This window comes from Egretta garzetta, unplaced genomic scaffold (assembly GCF_000687185.1).
Source record: "Egretta garzetta isolate BGI_Z169 unplaced genomic scaffold, ASM68718v1 scaffold45, whole genome shotgun sequence".
In the NCBI taxonomy this organism is placed as follows: domain Eukaryota; kingdom Metazoa; phylum Chordata; class Aves; order Pelecaniformes; family Ardeidae; genus Egretta; species Egretta garzetta.
In genome coordinates this window covers 7,826,720-7,844,386 of record NW_009260028.1, presented here as the reverse complement: position 1 = coordinate 7,844,386, position 17,667 = coordinate 7,826,720, and the positions used below count along the sequence as shown (strand labels likewise).

The 17,667-nt window shown below is 40.8% G+C and overlaps 1 protein-coding gene across 1 annotated transcript in view; it reads left to right on the top strand.

Annotated features, from left to right (window-relative positions):
* Positions 1–6: 6 nt before the first annotated feature.
* GART (phosphoribosylglycinamide formyltransferase, phosphoribosylglycinamide synthetase, phosphoribosylaminoimidazole synthetase) overlaps positions 7–17,667 on the top strand; it is a 40,466-nt gene continuing 22,805 nt past the window's right edge. Inside the window, exons 1-6 of the mRNA XM_009640974.2 lie at positions 7–209; positions 8,289–8,437; positions 12,617–12,712; positions 13,457–13,631; positions 14,317–14,428; positions 15,689–15,757. Of these exons, the coding sequence (XP_009639269.1) occupies positions 8,293–8,437; positions 12,617–12,712; positions 13,457–13,631; positions 14,317–14,428; positions 15,689–15,757 (597 nt within the window). The 5' untranslated portion in view covers positions 7–209; positions 8,289–8,292. The remainder of the gene's footprint in view (positions 210–8,288; positions 8,438–12,616; positions 12,713–13,456; positions 13,632–14,316; positions 14,429–15,688; positions 15,758–17,667) is intronic.

Sequence of the window (17,667 nt, the reverse complement as noted above, 5' to 3'; positions counted from 1 at the left end):
CTCCCTGCCGGCTTCTGCTGCACCCAGGCCCCGGCCGAGAGCGGCCCTCGCCTGAAAAACAGAGAGGCTTTGGTTTAGCCCGGGTCCTGCTCTGCCCCGCGCCTGCGGCCGTGGAGAGACGTGTGGAGATCTGGTTGCTAACGGCTTACTCGGCATTGTGTTTATTTTAACTGCGTGTCTCCTGCCCGGATTTACTCCTGGGGAGCTTGGTGTGTAGCAGTTTTAAACGTACGGCACTTTAAAGTATTTTAAAACGCCCATGGCTTTTATTTCTACGTGGTTTGTTTTTTTTTTTTTTCCACTGCTCTGTTTGGCTTTGAAAAAGTGGTGAAATATTTGCTTTAAAGTAAATATTAAACTTCTAACCTCTCTTGTTTTGGACTTTGACTCACTTTGATTCTTTCCCTGCTATTTGCGAAGTTGGGTTCTTACTGACTTCAACTTTGGCCATCGTGTTGTGGTTTTTTTTTTTTAATTATCCAGTGGATACTTGAAATTAATGAGTAGAGTTAATACTTATTTAACTACGTTGTGTGTGTAACTGAAATAGTAACACAGAAAGGGCATTTCTCCCCCCCCCCCATCACTCTTCATTCTGATTCTCCCCTTGTAGCTTCTGCTGAGGCTTTTTGATGGTGAAAAACACTGAGCAATTCCAGCTTCCTACAGCGTTTGACATGTCAAAATTTAGTACTTTGGGGAGGGTGATAAAACTTTTAAGGTCCGTTTATTTTTAGCAGTGAAATTTGCAGTAACATTTTGCCTAGGAAATGCACAATCCAGTTGTTCGGAGGATCACACCGGGAGGCAAGATGCTTACCTTGAAGATCCTCAGTTCAGGCTGTGGAAGACATATGTTTTATTTTCAGCTCCGATTCAGTCCTTCAGTGTGACACTCTGGTTTCTGCAGAGGTGAAACACAGATAATAACTTTTCTTGGATCTTTTTGTTTTATAAAGCTGTCTGATACACCACACTGTATGGCCAGGTGAGAGCCAGGAATTAGTCCTAAATAAAACACTTGAGCAAAAGAAGCTTATTTAAACCCAAAGCTGTAACTGAAGCCCATAATTGCCACCTGATTCTGGAGGCCTCTGAACAACTTAAGCAACTCTTTATGGTATTGAAAGCTGAGGAAATTAAAAGTTCTCTAAGGTGCTAGCCTAAACTTGTCGTTCCATCATAGTATTTTGGCCATTTTGCAAGTTTAGGCGCTGTGGCTGTTTGTTTCTGTGCCTTGTGCTGCACCAGCAGAGCTTCCTGTACAATTGGTACGGTGAATTCCCTCAGGAAACTGATCCATATAGGAAAAAAATGTGGAGAGATGTGGATCTTTTCCCCTCCCCAGGGGATTCATTGTTTCTCTGATCCGACTCACCCTGTGACCATAAACAGGCTGAGGTAAGAGGTGGGAATGAGCAGTTGGGTGAGAAGGTAAATTGTAAAGCAGCATTTGCCACCGATTGCGTTATGGTCTCTCAGTCAATTAAGATGATCTGAGGGTGCAATGTACAGCACAGCTGGGCTGATGAGCGGTTTGCTGCAGCAAAACCCCAGCTCTTTTCACCCTCTCTGGCTGCCTTCTGCTACCACTTCCCTTGTACTGGTTGAGGTGATCACTTTGGTGAGTTAGTTTAGCTCACTAAACTGGCAGAAAAGTATTTCCTTCATATGTGTGCATATATATATATAATTGCTGCATTGGTTACTGTTAGTGTTAGTTTTCCAGCATTATTGGCTGCCTGATCCAAGCAACTGCACGCCCTTGGCACACACAGGTGGGAGAGGGAAGGAGAGACTGGAGGTGGAGGAGTTGGTGGGACCAATGGGAAGCTGCACCGGCAGTTGTGAAACACCAGTCAGTGAACCTGCAGCTTGCACATTTCAGCCTCTGGTTGGTCTCCAAGCTTGAACAGGGTCCAGCAGTTAGCAGAGCTTGACTGAGAAGGCCAGCTTGGAGCTCACCTTGTGCATACCAAGATCCATGTGCACTCATAACATGAAGCAGACTCTTTAACAAATTATTTGGCCTGCTGATTAGAGTATTAATTCAGCAAGCAGAAGAGTGGGGTTTAGCCTGAGGGGGCTTGGGACCATGCGATCTGGCTGCTGGTGAGCTCAGAAGCCGAGTGAAGGATGGCAGGTTCCTGGGAGGAAGCACGGCAGCAGCCTAGCTGTTGAAGTCAGGAGGTGGAAGTCCCAGGTATTGACTTCTTCTCCAAGCAGTTATTTCAATATTTTATCCCATTACAGGTCTATGAAAAAAAAATCCATATAAATGGTCATGACTGCTAGGGCTAGAAACTAATACTACACTCGGTGGGGAGGCAGCTGGATTGCACAGCCTTCCCAGTTTTGTGTTCTTGCCATGTCCTGTGAGTCTTCATTTTTTATCATTCTCCTGTCTAACTTCCAGAGGAAGAATGAACCTTCTCCTTCAGCCCAAAGCCAAGTGATAAGATCTCTTCTCCAGGGACTGGGGGGTGTGGATTTGAACCTCTGGATGACCACTGGGCTTGGGTTCTTTGTGTTTGGGGTTAAGTGCTGTCACTGCTGGGCTGTTTTGTAGCCTAAGCTCTAGGAAAATGAGGAGTTAAGATGCTCTGGGCCAGGACCATATCTTTTGTCTAAAGCAACTTGAATGCCTGCAATGAGTTTCCGGAATCCCGGTGTTGGGAAGCTAAGGTATTGCAGCTTTTAAATAGGCTGCAGCTAACCTTATATGTTATACGTGCAGTGATGAGGGTAGATTGCTGCTGCCTGGAAGGCAGGTCTTGCCCTCGAGTTCTTCTGCTCAGCTCTGTTGTCCTACCCATTCACTGTTAGTGCCTCTAGACCTTGACTGATTGCACCTTTAAGCCAGTTCAGCTGACAGAAATCTGTTTTGGGTTGGGTGGGATTGGGTTTTTGGTTTGTTTTTTTTTTTCTCAGGTTAGTTTTATGAAATCTCAGTGAATTGACCATGCTCAGCTGAGCACTGGAGCCAGTACAAGGAAGAGGAAAGTGTGTCTGGGTTCACGACGTCCCTTTTCAATGGCAAGATATATGAGTGGGTCCAGCATTAATGCACCTGTAAATTTTCTCAGCAGAGTGTAAATCCTCTTGAGCAGCAAATGCCGTTTACTGAAGGGCTAAAGCACTGCAGATGCTGTGGAATGCAACATTTTAAATAAACCTAAGTGTTATCATTGTCACTTGACCCTTGGCTCAGATTTTGTTGAAACTAAGACACTAAAAAGTATCTTTCTAAACTGCTTTGTTTTGTGGCACCTTTTCCACACAGCTTTTCAAGATGTGGTGTTATTTGGCTCACCAAAGCAAAACAGACTCCACCCAGGTCTCTTAATCAAGGAGCTCAGAGGCAGCCAACAGCATTGGAGCTTAAGTTAAAAAAAAAGAAAAGATACTGATTGAAGCAGTGGACTGCCACCAGTCATGCCCTTTACTGTTTGTGCTATGTGGCATAGATCTTACTGTAATTGCACCTTTTTACTGCTTTAGTTAGCAGTGAGGTAATAAGGCAGTGGCTTATGATGAGACTCCACCTAGCTGAGATAAAACATTTAGGTTAACTTGCACCACACACTTATGATATGAAACTGAAACTCGGGAAGAAATTGCTTAACGAGTTTACATTTTCTTATACAGTTAACTTCATAAATACAGCCAAGGAGCTCAGTTTAACCCCCAAGCCTGTGCACAGGCTCAGCTCAAGGAAGAGTCAATGGCTCCTGTCCCTTCCTTGTTAACAGGGGAAGGACAGCAACTGAGTTAGTAACGTCAGCTCACTTCTACCTGTATTTGAAATCTCACTGTGCCTTGTGGAGGAGTCAGGATGGAGGAAGCTATCAGACGCTATTGGTTTTTGCCTTCCTCACTTTATTTTCTCTGCTCTGCAGGCCCTGACTTAGTGGAAGAGTTGCCCAGCTTCTTGGTGAGCCCTACCTCTAGGCTGATGCTCGTCCCTGCTGACTTACTACTGGCAACCTCAGGGACAGGCTCTGGAAATCGACTTGTCTTCACTCTATCCTCCTGTCCTCTCCTCTTGGCTACATGGAGTGATTAGCTTGTTTCTGCTTTCCTGTTCTGATTTCCTATGAGGAGCTATTAATAGACCCTTGCCTGAAATGCCACCTGTCCTTCTTTTAAAACATCTTTTAAACAAACATACCTTCCTTCTTTACAATAGCAGACAAGGGTTGCTTAAGGTAATTACATACCGTGTTTTGGAATCTTTTTGGAGTGTAAGGATTTTACATATTGCTTAAAAAAAACCCCACCCAAGTGTCTGATAATTCTCACATAAGAAATAACTACCGTATGAATGGCTTTTGGCCTTTTAAGAACAGATTTTTGACTCCTGGATTACTGACAAAATAAAAAGAAGTGTTGCCTCTTGGAATTTTCATTTTTAATGTGAGATATTGCTGGGCAGCAGAGGGCCTACACGGCATCTTTTTATGTCAGTGTGCAAAAGAAAGGCTGCAACTGCTAGATTTGAGCCTCCTAAACTGGGAAGTTCTTCTCAAGCTACATCCCTATATAAAAGTTGCTAGGATACCACTTGTGGGATGCACAAATACTATTGAGAGTTTCAAAACAAATGGCTGAAACTTATTTTTTACTCACATTTTGTTAAAAAGTGATTAAATTTTATTTGAACATATGATGTATGGCTTGTTCTATTTACCTGCTCCCATATAAAACTTTATGCTGTATATTTTTGATTTTTTTCAGCTGACAGTAGTATTAGAATACGTTACTTTTGGGGAAAAAAGGAAGTGATCATTTGACTGAGTTGCCAGAATGGTGACTTACTTTAGCTGGCAACAGTGTCACAGGATCTTCAAGCCTGTCCTACTATTTTTAAGTGGTAGGCTTAATGGAGTGTGAATGTGCATCATGTAGCTTATTCTTTCATACTGTTGATATGCACAAGACTATGCATAGCCTCATTTTTACGCACAGCAAAAATGCATCGCCTCATTTTTAGATAAAATGTTTACAGTCTGATTAGTAAACAGTTTTTAACCGCAAAAAAATGCCTGGGATGGGACAGAATTTATTTTGCATATTTAGAAACAACAGGATGGGCTTCTGCTCTGCAGAGTTTTTCTCCTCATTCCTACACCATTTGTACGCAAGTTTCTGTCCCCTCTTCCCAGCTGGAACAGCTGAACTTTCCCGTTCATTGGCTAGCTGCACAGTGTCGTCGATGGGGCGGTAATATTGGGACAGGGGTATTGCATTTTAACCGGAGGCTGCTTATCTCCTTTCTCTTTGCGCATCCAAACTCTTTGAGTACTGCTTTCCTCAGACTGGCAGCGCGTAGGACAGCGTAAGTATGTTCCCTGTTCAGGTCTGAATCTCTGCACTCAGTTCTAGGCTACTCGTAAGAAAATAATGTGTATAGTTCAACTTATTATTGATAAAATTGGTCTTAACAATTATTGTTTAATTATGACCGTCTGTGGGCAGCACTGGAAACATGCTTGGGTGGTTTAACTTTAGTGTAGGAGATAGCTGCCTGCTACATGATAAACGTTTATTCTTTTATATTGCATTCTTTTGACCTAGGTAACTGTCCTTATCTAATTCACCCCTTCATTGTAGCCAATCCCTTTTATCTTTTCTTTTTGCTTGAATTGCAATACAAAGAAGTTTACCGTAACTTGACACCCCAAATATGTATACCGTAACTGATAATTTTTACCCCAACGTATTTTTTTTTTTATTGTAAGTAATCCTGGAATTTTGCAATTAAAACATCTCTGCAACTTTACGACCTGTATATTTTGTCAAGCACTGGTGATTAGAAAGCTATTGGTTTCCCCCCACCTGAAACTACAATTAAATTTTAACTCTAGTGTGTCTAGTTAATAGTGAACAACTCAGTGTTAATTTTCTGTATTTTATCCTTCTGTCTGTGTTTGGTTTGTCTTTATTCTGACTGCGTGTTTTGCCTAAAAGTACCACTCTCTGACCAAATCATTCCTTCATTAATGGATTAAAATACATTAGCAGTTGGCATAGGAATGCCTTCTAAAATACGTGTGGGCTCTTCCTGTCTAAATTTTATTACAGAGGACTTGGATTTAAAAATCAGGCTCACCATATGCATCACATAGTGCCCTCAGAGCAGAAGGTGTTTTCCTGCCGTAGTCCAGGTCCTCGGGACGGAGGGGTTTCTTCAGGGTCAGAGCTGTCGGAGCAGCTTTATTCAAGTTAAGCTGTAGCAGCTGACGCAAGGGAGAGGCACACGCCCTTGTCTTACTGGTTGTCTGAAAATCTGCTTTCTGTCATGCCTTTTTTTATTTTTCCCTTAGAAATCTGTTGGGGTTTTTTTCTTTTGTTTAAGATGCGCTTTGGCCTAGTCGTCCTCTCTTGTCCTCCTGCAAAGGAGGGGACCGCAGAGGAGTTCCGACTTTTCGCCGCTCTTGGAAACGGAGCTGTCACCTGCGTATTCGGGCAGCATCGTGCGTCGGGGTTTTTTCTCTGAGCTTTCCTTGGGAGTCGCTGTACACATTGGCAGGCACAGGTCAATGACCAGCTGCTTAATGAAAGAGGCACAGGGAGCGACCAAGGGTTGCCTGTCATGTGTGCCAGGATTACAGCAGGGAGACTGGTTGTTCCTTTTGACGAAAACTCTTATCTGGGCTGCGTTCCGCCCCCCACCCCAATGAATGGGAGGTCATTTGGGCAGCAGAGGGACACGCAGGCCTCTTCGCTGGCCGTGCAAAGTCCTTTAAATAAATCACACTGTTTTCCACGTGAAATTCTTTTTGTTTATTCTCCATGACTTAAAACACTTCAAGCCATTTTTTATAGGTTTAGATTGTTATTTTGCCTATGTATGAATTAAAGCTTTTAGATTATTTTTCTGCAAGTAGTGCATGCTGCACTTCAGCTTAGGACCAACTACCAATTTGTAGCCGCTCGCTTTCTGCTTCGCTGAATAGATTCTTCAGGGACCATTTGACTTTTGTGAATAAAACTCTCACTTTAACCAGTGCAGTGGCATCGTTTGTGTATGTAATTTATATTTAGTTGGACTAATGTGACTCTAACAGCTTATTCTTTGAATAGCTTAGGAGGCTAGCCTTTGCTTTTCAAGGAACTCCAAATAGAGGCAGATGTGGTTACTTTATAAATTATGCACTTACTTTATTTATTTACTATTTTCTGAATTCCGTTGGGTTTTTTCGGTGTAAGCAAACTCCCCCACTGGTTGTGTGCTATCATTGTCAGGATAGCAATTCTGAGGTGACGTACACCAGTAAATACATAGAGAATACACATAGAAGTAAACATGTCTTAAAAAGCAAAGGCTAAGTCTCAAAGCTGCTCAAAGACAAAACATGAATCCAGTATGTGTATGTTATGTGTACACACACAGAAGGACATAGGGAGGGTGAGACAGAGAGTTCGTTTCATTTTTGTGACCATTTTGTTCCCAAACCACTGAAAAGGTGTTGGACAGTTTATAATGAAATGGCAACCTTCGTTCGTGCACCTACTTTCTGCAGGCCAAGAGAGTGCTAATGTGTTTTTCTAAAACTCAGCAGAAGGCGAGAGAGGAGTGGATGCCCTGCAGTACCTTCCCAGAGCGAGCGCCTTTCTTAGTGGCACCTGGTCTTGCCTGTGGTTTGCCTGGTGGTTGTTCTCTCCTAAGGAAAGCCAGAGCTGGAAGTGGATTTCCCTGTCTCATTGCTCTTAGCCTTTCATTTTTTTCTGAAGTATTTAGAACTCTTTCAGGTATTGCCTCTAAAAAGTCTTGAGTGGTCCCATTCAGCTCACTCACACCGTAATACTGTGTTCATACAGTTAGTTCATCAGAAGGGCTTTGCCCTTTGCAGGCTTGGATTCTCCAGGAATTTCTATAGGTTGCAGATCACAGCCTGGTCACTCATAAGCGTTTTTCCTATGTCACAGGCTTCTGTATAACTTGGAGCAGTTGCCAATCTGACTAAAGGAAAATCAGAATGGGTTGCCCTGCAGGTTACTTCTGTGTTCTAGAGTGGTTCAGTCTTTGACATTTAGTTTACATCACATCTGATTAAGTCCACTATCCATTTTCCTGTACATCTCTCCTTTTTTTTTTTTTTTTCAAAAAAACCAACAAAATCCTTACAGAAATATTGTTGCCTGAGACAAAGTGACATCATTCACCTATGTTAGGAGTTGTGTTGCATCCAGCACTTAAAACCATGGTCTGCAAAGCTGTTCTTGCTTTCCTAACCTCATGCACCTAATCCTGGCTGTTTTGCTTGTGTTCTGGTTTTATGCAGACTAATGGCCGATCAGGTGCTTGTGATCGGCAGTGGAGGGAGAGAACACGCACTGGCCTGGAAGTTGGCCCAGTCTCCACATGTAAAACATGTGTTTGTTGCGCCAGGAAACGCAGGAACAGCTGACAATGGAAAAATTTCCAATTCAGGTAAAAAGAAAAAATACCTTTTTTAAATTTGGAAACTAAGCAAGTAAGTGGTTCCATTCATGGTTCTGTTAACATGAAGGGATGATGACGATGATTATCATTATGATTATCATTATGATTATTACAATTACTATTTCTTAAGTTTCTGGACATGTGAGATAGATGGTGGCAGTTAAGAAATAAAAATGTCTGTGCAAAACCTTGTGCAACTACCACTCATTTTATATGATCTCAGCTGTGATAGCAAGTTCTTTGGGTTTGGGGGTGGAGGATGCAGCCAAAACTCCATCTGTCTTATGCACATTCCTCCGGGAACGTAGCTTGGGATAGCTGCAGTGGTTCCCGCCTGCCAGCAACCCAGCAGGGAAGGGGTGATGGTTTCTTGCCATACGCACTGCAGTTCAACAGCTGGTTGGTGAACAGCTGAAAACTGCCTGAAGCAAATGCCAGCACCTAAAGTACTAAATTCACTATGGTATTCTCAGCAGTGCATTGAAGCCCTGTGATCCCTACAACCTTTGATGAGAATGCTTCCTCACCTGAAATGTTCAACCACAGAAAAACATTCATTCTTTTGTCCTAGTGACCTTAAGAAGCTAAGGTTATTTTCACATGTTTCTCTCTTCATACTGACTGCCTGTTTTGAGCTTCTAGCTTAATATGTTAAGCGCTGACTGGCTGTAATTGAAACTATTCATAGTTACTAGCTTTGAGAAATCAAGCTTGCTTAAGGTATTTCAAATTGACCATCCAAAATTACATGCTGCATTAAAAAAAAGCTACTGTTCTAAGGTGCTTGCCTGGAGGCACACAGTGAATCGGTACAAAACCAAGGGTTATTACTCAGAGATTCCTGTCTTGTGTCCTTTATGTAACAGATCCTGAATTAGGTACTTTAAACAACCAACTTAGGTTTCCACTTTAAAACACGTGATAACATACGGAATTAAAGTTAACATTGTGTGCATGTGAACATGAATTATATACCACAATTTTCTGCATTCATATTTGTATATGAGTAAAAGCTTTTTTTGTTACCATCTCATGTGGAAACATGAATCCTGTCAGATTCTTGTACAGCAGGTAATTATCATACTTAATTCCATTGGAATGCTTAATTACAGGCTGTTTAAATAACTTTGTCCTTAATTTCTTTGCCTAGTCACAGTATCGTAAGTAGGTTTTTTGTTCTATTTGGTCCCTGAGGAGAGGGCCCGAGGAAGAGCCTGACAGGAAAGTCATACATTTCCTTCTCACCCCAGAAAGTCAAACAAAAACCTTTATCCTTGTGCTAAATGGAGTCAATGCCAGTCTGTATGGCCTGCAGAACGTTAATTTCAGTATTTTTTCACAAGCGGTGTCTTTTAAAAATTGCTGCGCTTTTCTCTCACCTTGTTACTCCATAAATAATACTGCGCCCTCAACAGTGGAAAATATTTGAGCGTGTGCATAGTAATGCTTGAGCCAGGTTCATGAAATCTACCATGTGTAATAAATCTTTTTTCTAGATAGACTATGGGCTCACATGTGCTTTGGGAGAGAAATCCTCAGCCAACTAGGAGACAGGAAGAATCTAGAATTTGTGAAGAGTTTAACTTCTTTGGGGTTTAAGGAAACAATTTGTCTTATCTCTTCAGGCATTTTAGTCCTATTCACTGGGGTTTAGATTTTAACTCAGGGGAGAAAATGGGAAACAGCTTTACAGAAGCATGTGAGCCCTGCTATATTGTGTGTGCCTGGACAACAATGTTGGTGAAACTGCTACCATTGTTTCTGGTTTTTTGGTATAATCAAGATCTGGCTCTGAAAGTCCGCCCTCCCTTCATGGGTCGCAAGATTGCCTTTAATTAGCATTGCAACTCTGGTTCTCAGATGATTTCTGAAACATATAAAGGTGAGCTTAAAATTATAAATAACCTTAAATCCTTCAAACCTTGCCTGTATCTAAGTCAAAAAAAGTTTTTATGGCTAATTTGAGTCAGGAATCATTTCTGACAATAAAGACAGATTTAGATTGAATGGCTAAATATAGTTTTATATTCAATTTATATTTAATTACCAAGGCAGTTCTGGTACCAGAAGCATACAGAATGGCTTGCTGAATCCGGAGATAGACATATGTGTGTCTGTGAATGGACTTTAGCATCCTGACACCTCCTTCCATCCCGTTTTAGGTCTCAGTGTAGTGTATACTCTTAACTTGAAGCTGTAGCTTTGAAAGCCTTGGTCCAAGGTCCTCTGTCTCGTTTGAAAGGAATGTGTAGCTGTCATTTTGAGAAATAAAACACAGCTACAAAAACGTCCCCTTTCAGTCTACATCCTGAGGAAAATAACATTTGGGGGGGAAAGTTAAAATTACATATTAACAATGTGTGATTTGTTCCTTTCCATTTGTTATTAGGACATTTCCACATCATGTAAATTTTGTGCCATGTTCACTGTTCGTATCACTAGTAGATCAGGCCTGTGGCAAGATGAAAAGCACAACCACCTTATGGGCTCATTCCTTTCCTTGCTCCCCTTCACATGGATTAATCTCACGGAGAACAGGGATCGTCCATCTTCAGGGGCCCACCAGAGCTCCCGCTCTCTTCGATTGGGATCTGCTGTTCTCCAGCTGCTTTCACAACAGCCCCATGGGACTGAAACACAATATTGACCTTTACGTTAATCAGTACTTTAAAGCCAAGTGTGTTACGCTTTTGGTTTTGCTGTCTTGTGAGCCAGAAGTCAATTGGTGTAAATTGCACATGGCCTTTGCTTTTCCTTACTTACAAATGTTGGTGGAACAAAATAACTGTACTGTTAAACAAGGGTCAAGGAGGTAATTTGTATTAGTGTTCAGTCAGTTTTTCCCCCCCCACTCCACCCAAGTGGGGCAGACCTATAACCAAAATGTAAGTTTCAGATAGTTGTTTTTATGCCATCTCTTAGGCAGAAATGATCGCTTCTCTTGTGGAAGCAGGCAGTTTATTCATACGGGATGGCAGGAACGCGGTGGGCACCAACACGAAATCATGTCTGTTTGTCCAGCAGAAGCTGCTGTATCACTGCCTCTCCTTTCTCTCTCGTCACTTCCCTAGAAACTGGCTAGAAGAGACCATCAGCTCGTGGCGTGCTTGCCAGCACCGTCACTAACAGGAGATCACAAGACAAAACTTGAAGCAAGGTAGTCCAGCTGCAAGGAGGGGCTGTGCTGTGCTGTACCGTGCTCCCTTTGCCAGCTTCGGGCCCTGATGTGTTAGCCTCCTCCCCGCAGGGGCAGCCAATCCACGCCGGGCCACTCTCACCGATTTTTTGGCTCTCTCCGGGTTTGCCTTCCCGTCCGCTGTAGACCTTGGCTTTTATTTATTCTTGATAAAAGTGGTGGAATTGCATTGCCTTTGCGTAAACTTTTTATCGTGAGGCTTGACATTATTGTCTTTAGTGCAAGCTTGTTCTTTTGCTTACACAGCTTTTGGCATTCCAAGTATCGTCATATTAAATGTTTGTTTATGGAGAGATAGTGGTCCTAAAAACCTAAGACCAAATACCCTTACCCATAATTAAAGCACCTGCCCTTATTAAGTTCAGCCTAATGTAAAGAAAAGATGTTCAGATTCCCCTTTGCTTCAGCGGGGTCACAGTTTACCGTGGCAATTTTTAGGTGGCACTACAGAAAGAAAGAAAAAAGGAAACAGTTGCAATCCCACCACCAGCCACCTGTTCCCGTCCCCTACACCGCACTGGTGCCAACGTGAGCAAAGCTTCATGGTGACCCTACTCCGGGAGGAGACTGACTTAAACAATATCTTTTATTTTTTTATTGCTTGTGAGTTATTTTTCACTCGGATCCTTCGCAATGCTTCTTGTGCTGGCAAACAGGATGTTCCTAGAGATGAGAACCGTTTACTGTATGACAGTGTAGGGGAACCCGAATTTTTTTCCTCACCTTCACATGCGAGGTCAGTTTGCAATGCATGTTGAACTGCAGCCTTTGCTTGAGCGTTTGGTGGTGTATTTTGGCCCAAGCCTCGCATGTAAGTCTTTCTATCAGTGTCTGCCTCACTCTTCCAGATTCACGGTCACCTGCCACTCAAGAATGTGAGTGATGAAAATGCTCCTTCAGCACTGTGTGATAAATAAGTGTTCAGCAACAGTAATGAATGCAGTCTTACCGCCCTTTTGTATCTTTGACAGCTGTTTCAGTCAGCAATCATGCCGCACTTGCCCAGTTCTGCAGAGATCAGGAGATCAGGCTGGTTGTGGTCGGTCCAGAGGTTCCTCTTGCTGCTGGTAAGAGAAAACAAGCTAAAAGTCACAGCCTTCATAATGTAGGAAGAAAAGTAAATTTTAGTCTCCATCATCTGTGCACCGCTCAACAGTATCTGAGTGTCTTCAACAGGAATCGAAACAGATTGTCCCTGCCAGTTTCCCTGAAATTCAGGGTTCTGCTGTGACGAAAATAAATTTCCAAAGGGTATTGCGTGAGCAATGTAACAGTTAAAATATCCTTAAATGTTCAGTTTCTTTTTAAGTGCTTGGGATTAGTAAAAGAGGTATCAAATTGTTTCTGTATAGGAACCTTAACTGGAGCTTTGATATTCCTATGGAGTTTTCATTTTTTGAAATAATAATAATAACCTGGGACTTGGTTAAAAAAACATTTATAAACATGTTGATTCTTTTTCTGTCTTAACCTTTTACATGGTCAACAGTTGTCATCTTCACAAAAGACTAATGTTGTTTTTTTAGCTAAAAGCTATAATAAAACAAGTGGGGGGGGTGGATTTTCATCTCTTACCAAAGGCAGCAGATCTTCTTAGTGCCAGATATTGCAGGGTTAGCTGCTCCTGATTACAGTGAAGAATGCATCTTTTTTACCATCCATCTGGTAAAATAGGCACTGGATAGGTATTTATGGCTTATCATTCCTGACATACTTGTTCCAATGAAACAGTGCATCTGTTGACTTGGACTACATGACTTCTATAAATTTTCTGGTGATTTATAACTTTTTTTTTGTGTTGTCATTTTTAGGAATTGTTGATGACTTGACAGCAGCTGGAATAAGGTGTTTTGGTCCAACAGCAAAGGCAGCTCAGCTGGAGTCCAGTAAGAGCTTTACCAAAGCCTTTTTGGATCGTCATGAGATCCCAACTGCAAGATGGAAATCTTTTACTGATCCTAAAGCAGCATGTAGCTTTATTAACAGGTAAAATTCTTCTCATTTTAGAATTTTTTTTTACAGCAATGTACAGTGTGCTAGGTATCCAAAACAAGCAATTAAAAGGATTACTAATATATCGATACTGTGATGGAACATCTGTAAAGGTTTTAGAGTCTAACATGATACTATCACACTGCAGTAAGTCTAATTGTTCAGTGGTTCTTACTTACTGCTCTTCAATGAAAATAAAGTTCAGTGTTCAGTTTACAGGACAAGTTTTTATTTTTTTCAAATTGCCTATTGTGGAAACCCAGCTTGCAGTCTGATAGTGATATGTTCTGCCTTCTTTGTACTTTTTCTCCACAAATAAAAATTCTGCATTGGAGACTTACTCAGCAAATTATGATCTACTCATCATCAGATCTACTACATCATCAATCCAGGTGACCCCAAAATGATACAACAGTAAATTATGAAAAGGAAAACAAACTTTCAGAACAGTAATGAAGTTTAGTGGTGGGGAAAAAACAGGAAGCAGAAATCCTTTACAGGCACAGCAAAACAAGAGAAGCCAGGTTTTTGTTTGTGTGTTATTCAAGATGATAAAATGGTTGCTATGAAAACTGATAAGTATTTTGATCTTTCAACTGTTGAAATGTTCAAAATGCCTACCAAATATATTTGCAATACAGAGTGTTTACTGTTGAATCTCTCTCCTCTCTCTTTGAAGTGCAAACTTCCCTGCTTTAGTTGTAAAAGCTAGTGGCCTGGCAGCTGGCAAAGGAGTAATTGTGGCTTCAAACAGGGAAGAAGCCTGCAAAGCTGTTACTGAAATCATGCAAGTGAGTAGAAATGTCATGCGCTAACTGGAGGAGTTCTCACACAAAATAAGTTGTTAACCATCTCAGAGTCTCAAAGATATTCTTTATGTCTATGTAATAGGCATTTGGCTAAAAGACATCAAATCTTTTACCCCTTATTTGGATAGCTATGAAGCTCTGTCCCACTTATTGCTTGAGGCAGGGTACTCTTTCTCAGCATAGTTTCTGTAGGCCAAAATAAAGTAAAATCATTCTTAATGAAAACCCATGCTTATTTCCATACAGATTTCTTTTTTTTTTTTTTTACCATTTGAGACTGCTGCAATCAAACAGGTACTACAGTGCTGTAATATTAACACTGTGATTGAGCTGGATCTTGACAAGCAACATCAGCTTTAGGACTCCAGTCACAGTGCATTTAAATGTGTAGTAAAATTCCAGTGGAATTATTTCAAGTTAAGTATATATTTAGGTATGATATTCAACAAATACATTAAGAACATCAAAATCTGAAGAGAAGCAAAATGAAGCGACTTCATCTGAACAGTTAGGAACATAGAGCTGGAAAAGAAGACATATAGAGGTCAGGTCCTCAGCTGGTGTCAACAGCACAGCATCTTACAATTCAGTGGAGCTATGCTGATTCATAGGAGACGTCTGACACACTTGTATTTCAAGAGTCAGAATACAGGGTCTGCACTCACATTTTGTTGTGTATGTATGTGTGTGTATGGTTGTTGGACAAATATATGTCTTATCATGTGGCCCAATGTCTTGAACAAAAAAAAAATGTATGTCAGAGAGTCTTATAGACCCACAAAATTATCTTGTCAGTGCGGGTTGGTGGTTCTTAATTGCCTAAATATGTTCAAATGTTGCATTGGAATATGAAAATATTGCCCCCTTCCAATGCTTTCTGTAGAATTGCACTTTCTTATAAAGTAAAAGTTCAGATTATAGGCTTGACAGTCATTGCTATTACTCTCAGTATCATGGGTCCAAACTTCAGAAGGTAGAGCATGAGGAATTGCTCTTTAAGTCATAAATATCGTCTTCAACTTAAAAATATTCAAGGAAAAATCTGCATTCATATAAGAATAAATAGAAAAGAGGAGAAGAGATTTTACCATTGCTGACATACCCAAGATGGAGAATGGATTAAAATAGTCTCAAAACCGTGCTGCATTTTTCTTGTTGTTTTAAAACTTATTTTTTCTTGTTGCATTTTGAATATTTTAAAATAACTGAAACAGAACTTAAGAAATTTTGTTTTTACTGTAGGACAAGACGTTTGGCACAGCTGGGGAAACTGTTGTCGTTGAAGAACTTCTTGAAGGAGAAGAAGTTTCTGTAAGTGTGCATCTAACTAACACTTTGATTATATCTGTTCTAAACTATTTGGGAAACACTATGTAAGTATCTGCAGCAGGGATGTATAAGATTTTGTTACTTAAATTAAAAATAGTTATCTGTTTATAAATAAAATTGTATTAATTAGACAGCTGTGTTAAAAACCAAACTTCCTGCAGTCTGTTAAAATAATTCAAATTAAATAAAAATAACTCAAACAGTAATCAGCTATTGCCACACGGAAATCAAACCTTAAAAATTTTGAGTGTCATTGAACGTGCAGTTCTGTGTTATGATTTCTCTGACAGCAAAGACAGTATAAGATGTCCCTTCCCTTCCATACTGCTACCTCTTCACTGCTGTTTGCCACTGATTCAGTTATACTAGTTACCTGTTCGTGAAGCTGCAACCTGAAGACCTTTATTCAAAGAAATCAACACCACCACCACCTTGCATGTTTTCTGTGTTCTAGTTTAGAGCCCAGTGCCATTTGAATCAGTACAAGTAACAGGACAGGGAAGTGCAGAGCAAGGCAAGGAGCGGTTGGGAGTGAGGGAGGATGGAGACTTTCTTTAATCAGCTTTGCTGATGAAAGGAACATGTTGAACTGCATCCTGAGGGAGCAGTAAAATCCTTTGGAGCAAAGGAACAATCAGCTCAAGATGGGTGCAGGCAGGATCCTCTTTAACCAGTTTCATTGCCAGAGAGATTGCAATGTGGAAGTGCACCTGGGGACGAAGGATCTGGAACCAAAGGCTGTTGAATGATTTGACAGTGTTGATCTACTCTGCAGATGTAGAGACAACATTTCCTTAATTTTAAACTGATTCAGCTCCTTAATTTAAAAAAGTATACCTGATTTAATTAGCTGAGTGTGAAGGAGAAAAGGAGAATTAGAGCCTAGGTTTTGAAGTGACAGGGGAACTTGACACTTGCATCACACAAAGTAGAACAGCCAAGTACCAGCTCAGGTTCCCAAGTGCTGGAGCTGGAATTGACTTATGCTGGATGTTGTGAACATTCATCTTGGAGGTGGTGGTATTTATAAAGCAAGCGATCATCTCCAACTGTTGCCAATCTTTGCATAGTCTGGTTTCCTGCCCGATACGAAGAAATGTGCAGATATTGGTCATCCTTATTCTTTCGTGGTTGGCTTGACCTTCCTAGGAACTAAGGGGTTATCCAGATCTTCATTCTCTGGTGGAAAATACGTAATGCTCTTAATTAGTCCTAAGAATAATACCAAACTTACTGTAATATAACACAATAATATAAACATGCAGTTGAAGGGGTTTTTTCTATGATGACTGGCAACAGTGAAGAAAAAATACTGCTTGCCTTGCGTGTTAAAATAATTCACCTCTGCAAATGACTGTACTTTTCAATGTGTTAATATTTTGGCATTTTCACATTTTGTTGGGAAATCCATGCTTGTTCTTTAATTACCAATATAAAATGTTTTTAGGAGTACTGCTAGCAGTAGTCCAGACAGTGAATGTCATCCTCCAGTTAGAGAAGATGCCTGCAGGCTTGTTATTATGAAGATATTGAGGATAAAAGAATCTTCTACATAAGTAATTTATAAAGAATTCAAAAGTAAATAGTTTTATCAACAAGGAAAAGGAAATCTTGAAAGGAATGTAATGCCTTCCTTCCGGGGCAGGGGGGGAGGAAAGGGGAGGGAAGAAGTAGCTTCCATCGTGGAGTATTTTAATATTTTTTTAACCTTTTTGAGTATTTCTTTTCAGTACAACTACTGATGTTATGATTTTTTATATGTTATATGAAAGTTAATTTCTGTAGGGAGGTCATATAAACTGGGGCATTGCTTCCTGAGAGAAAAGGGAAATGTTTAGAATACTGTAGTTTGTTTTATCAGGGAGACAGAATTTATACTCTTAAATAGCCGT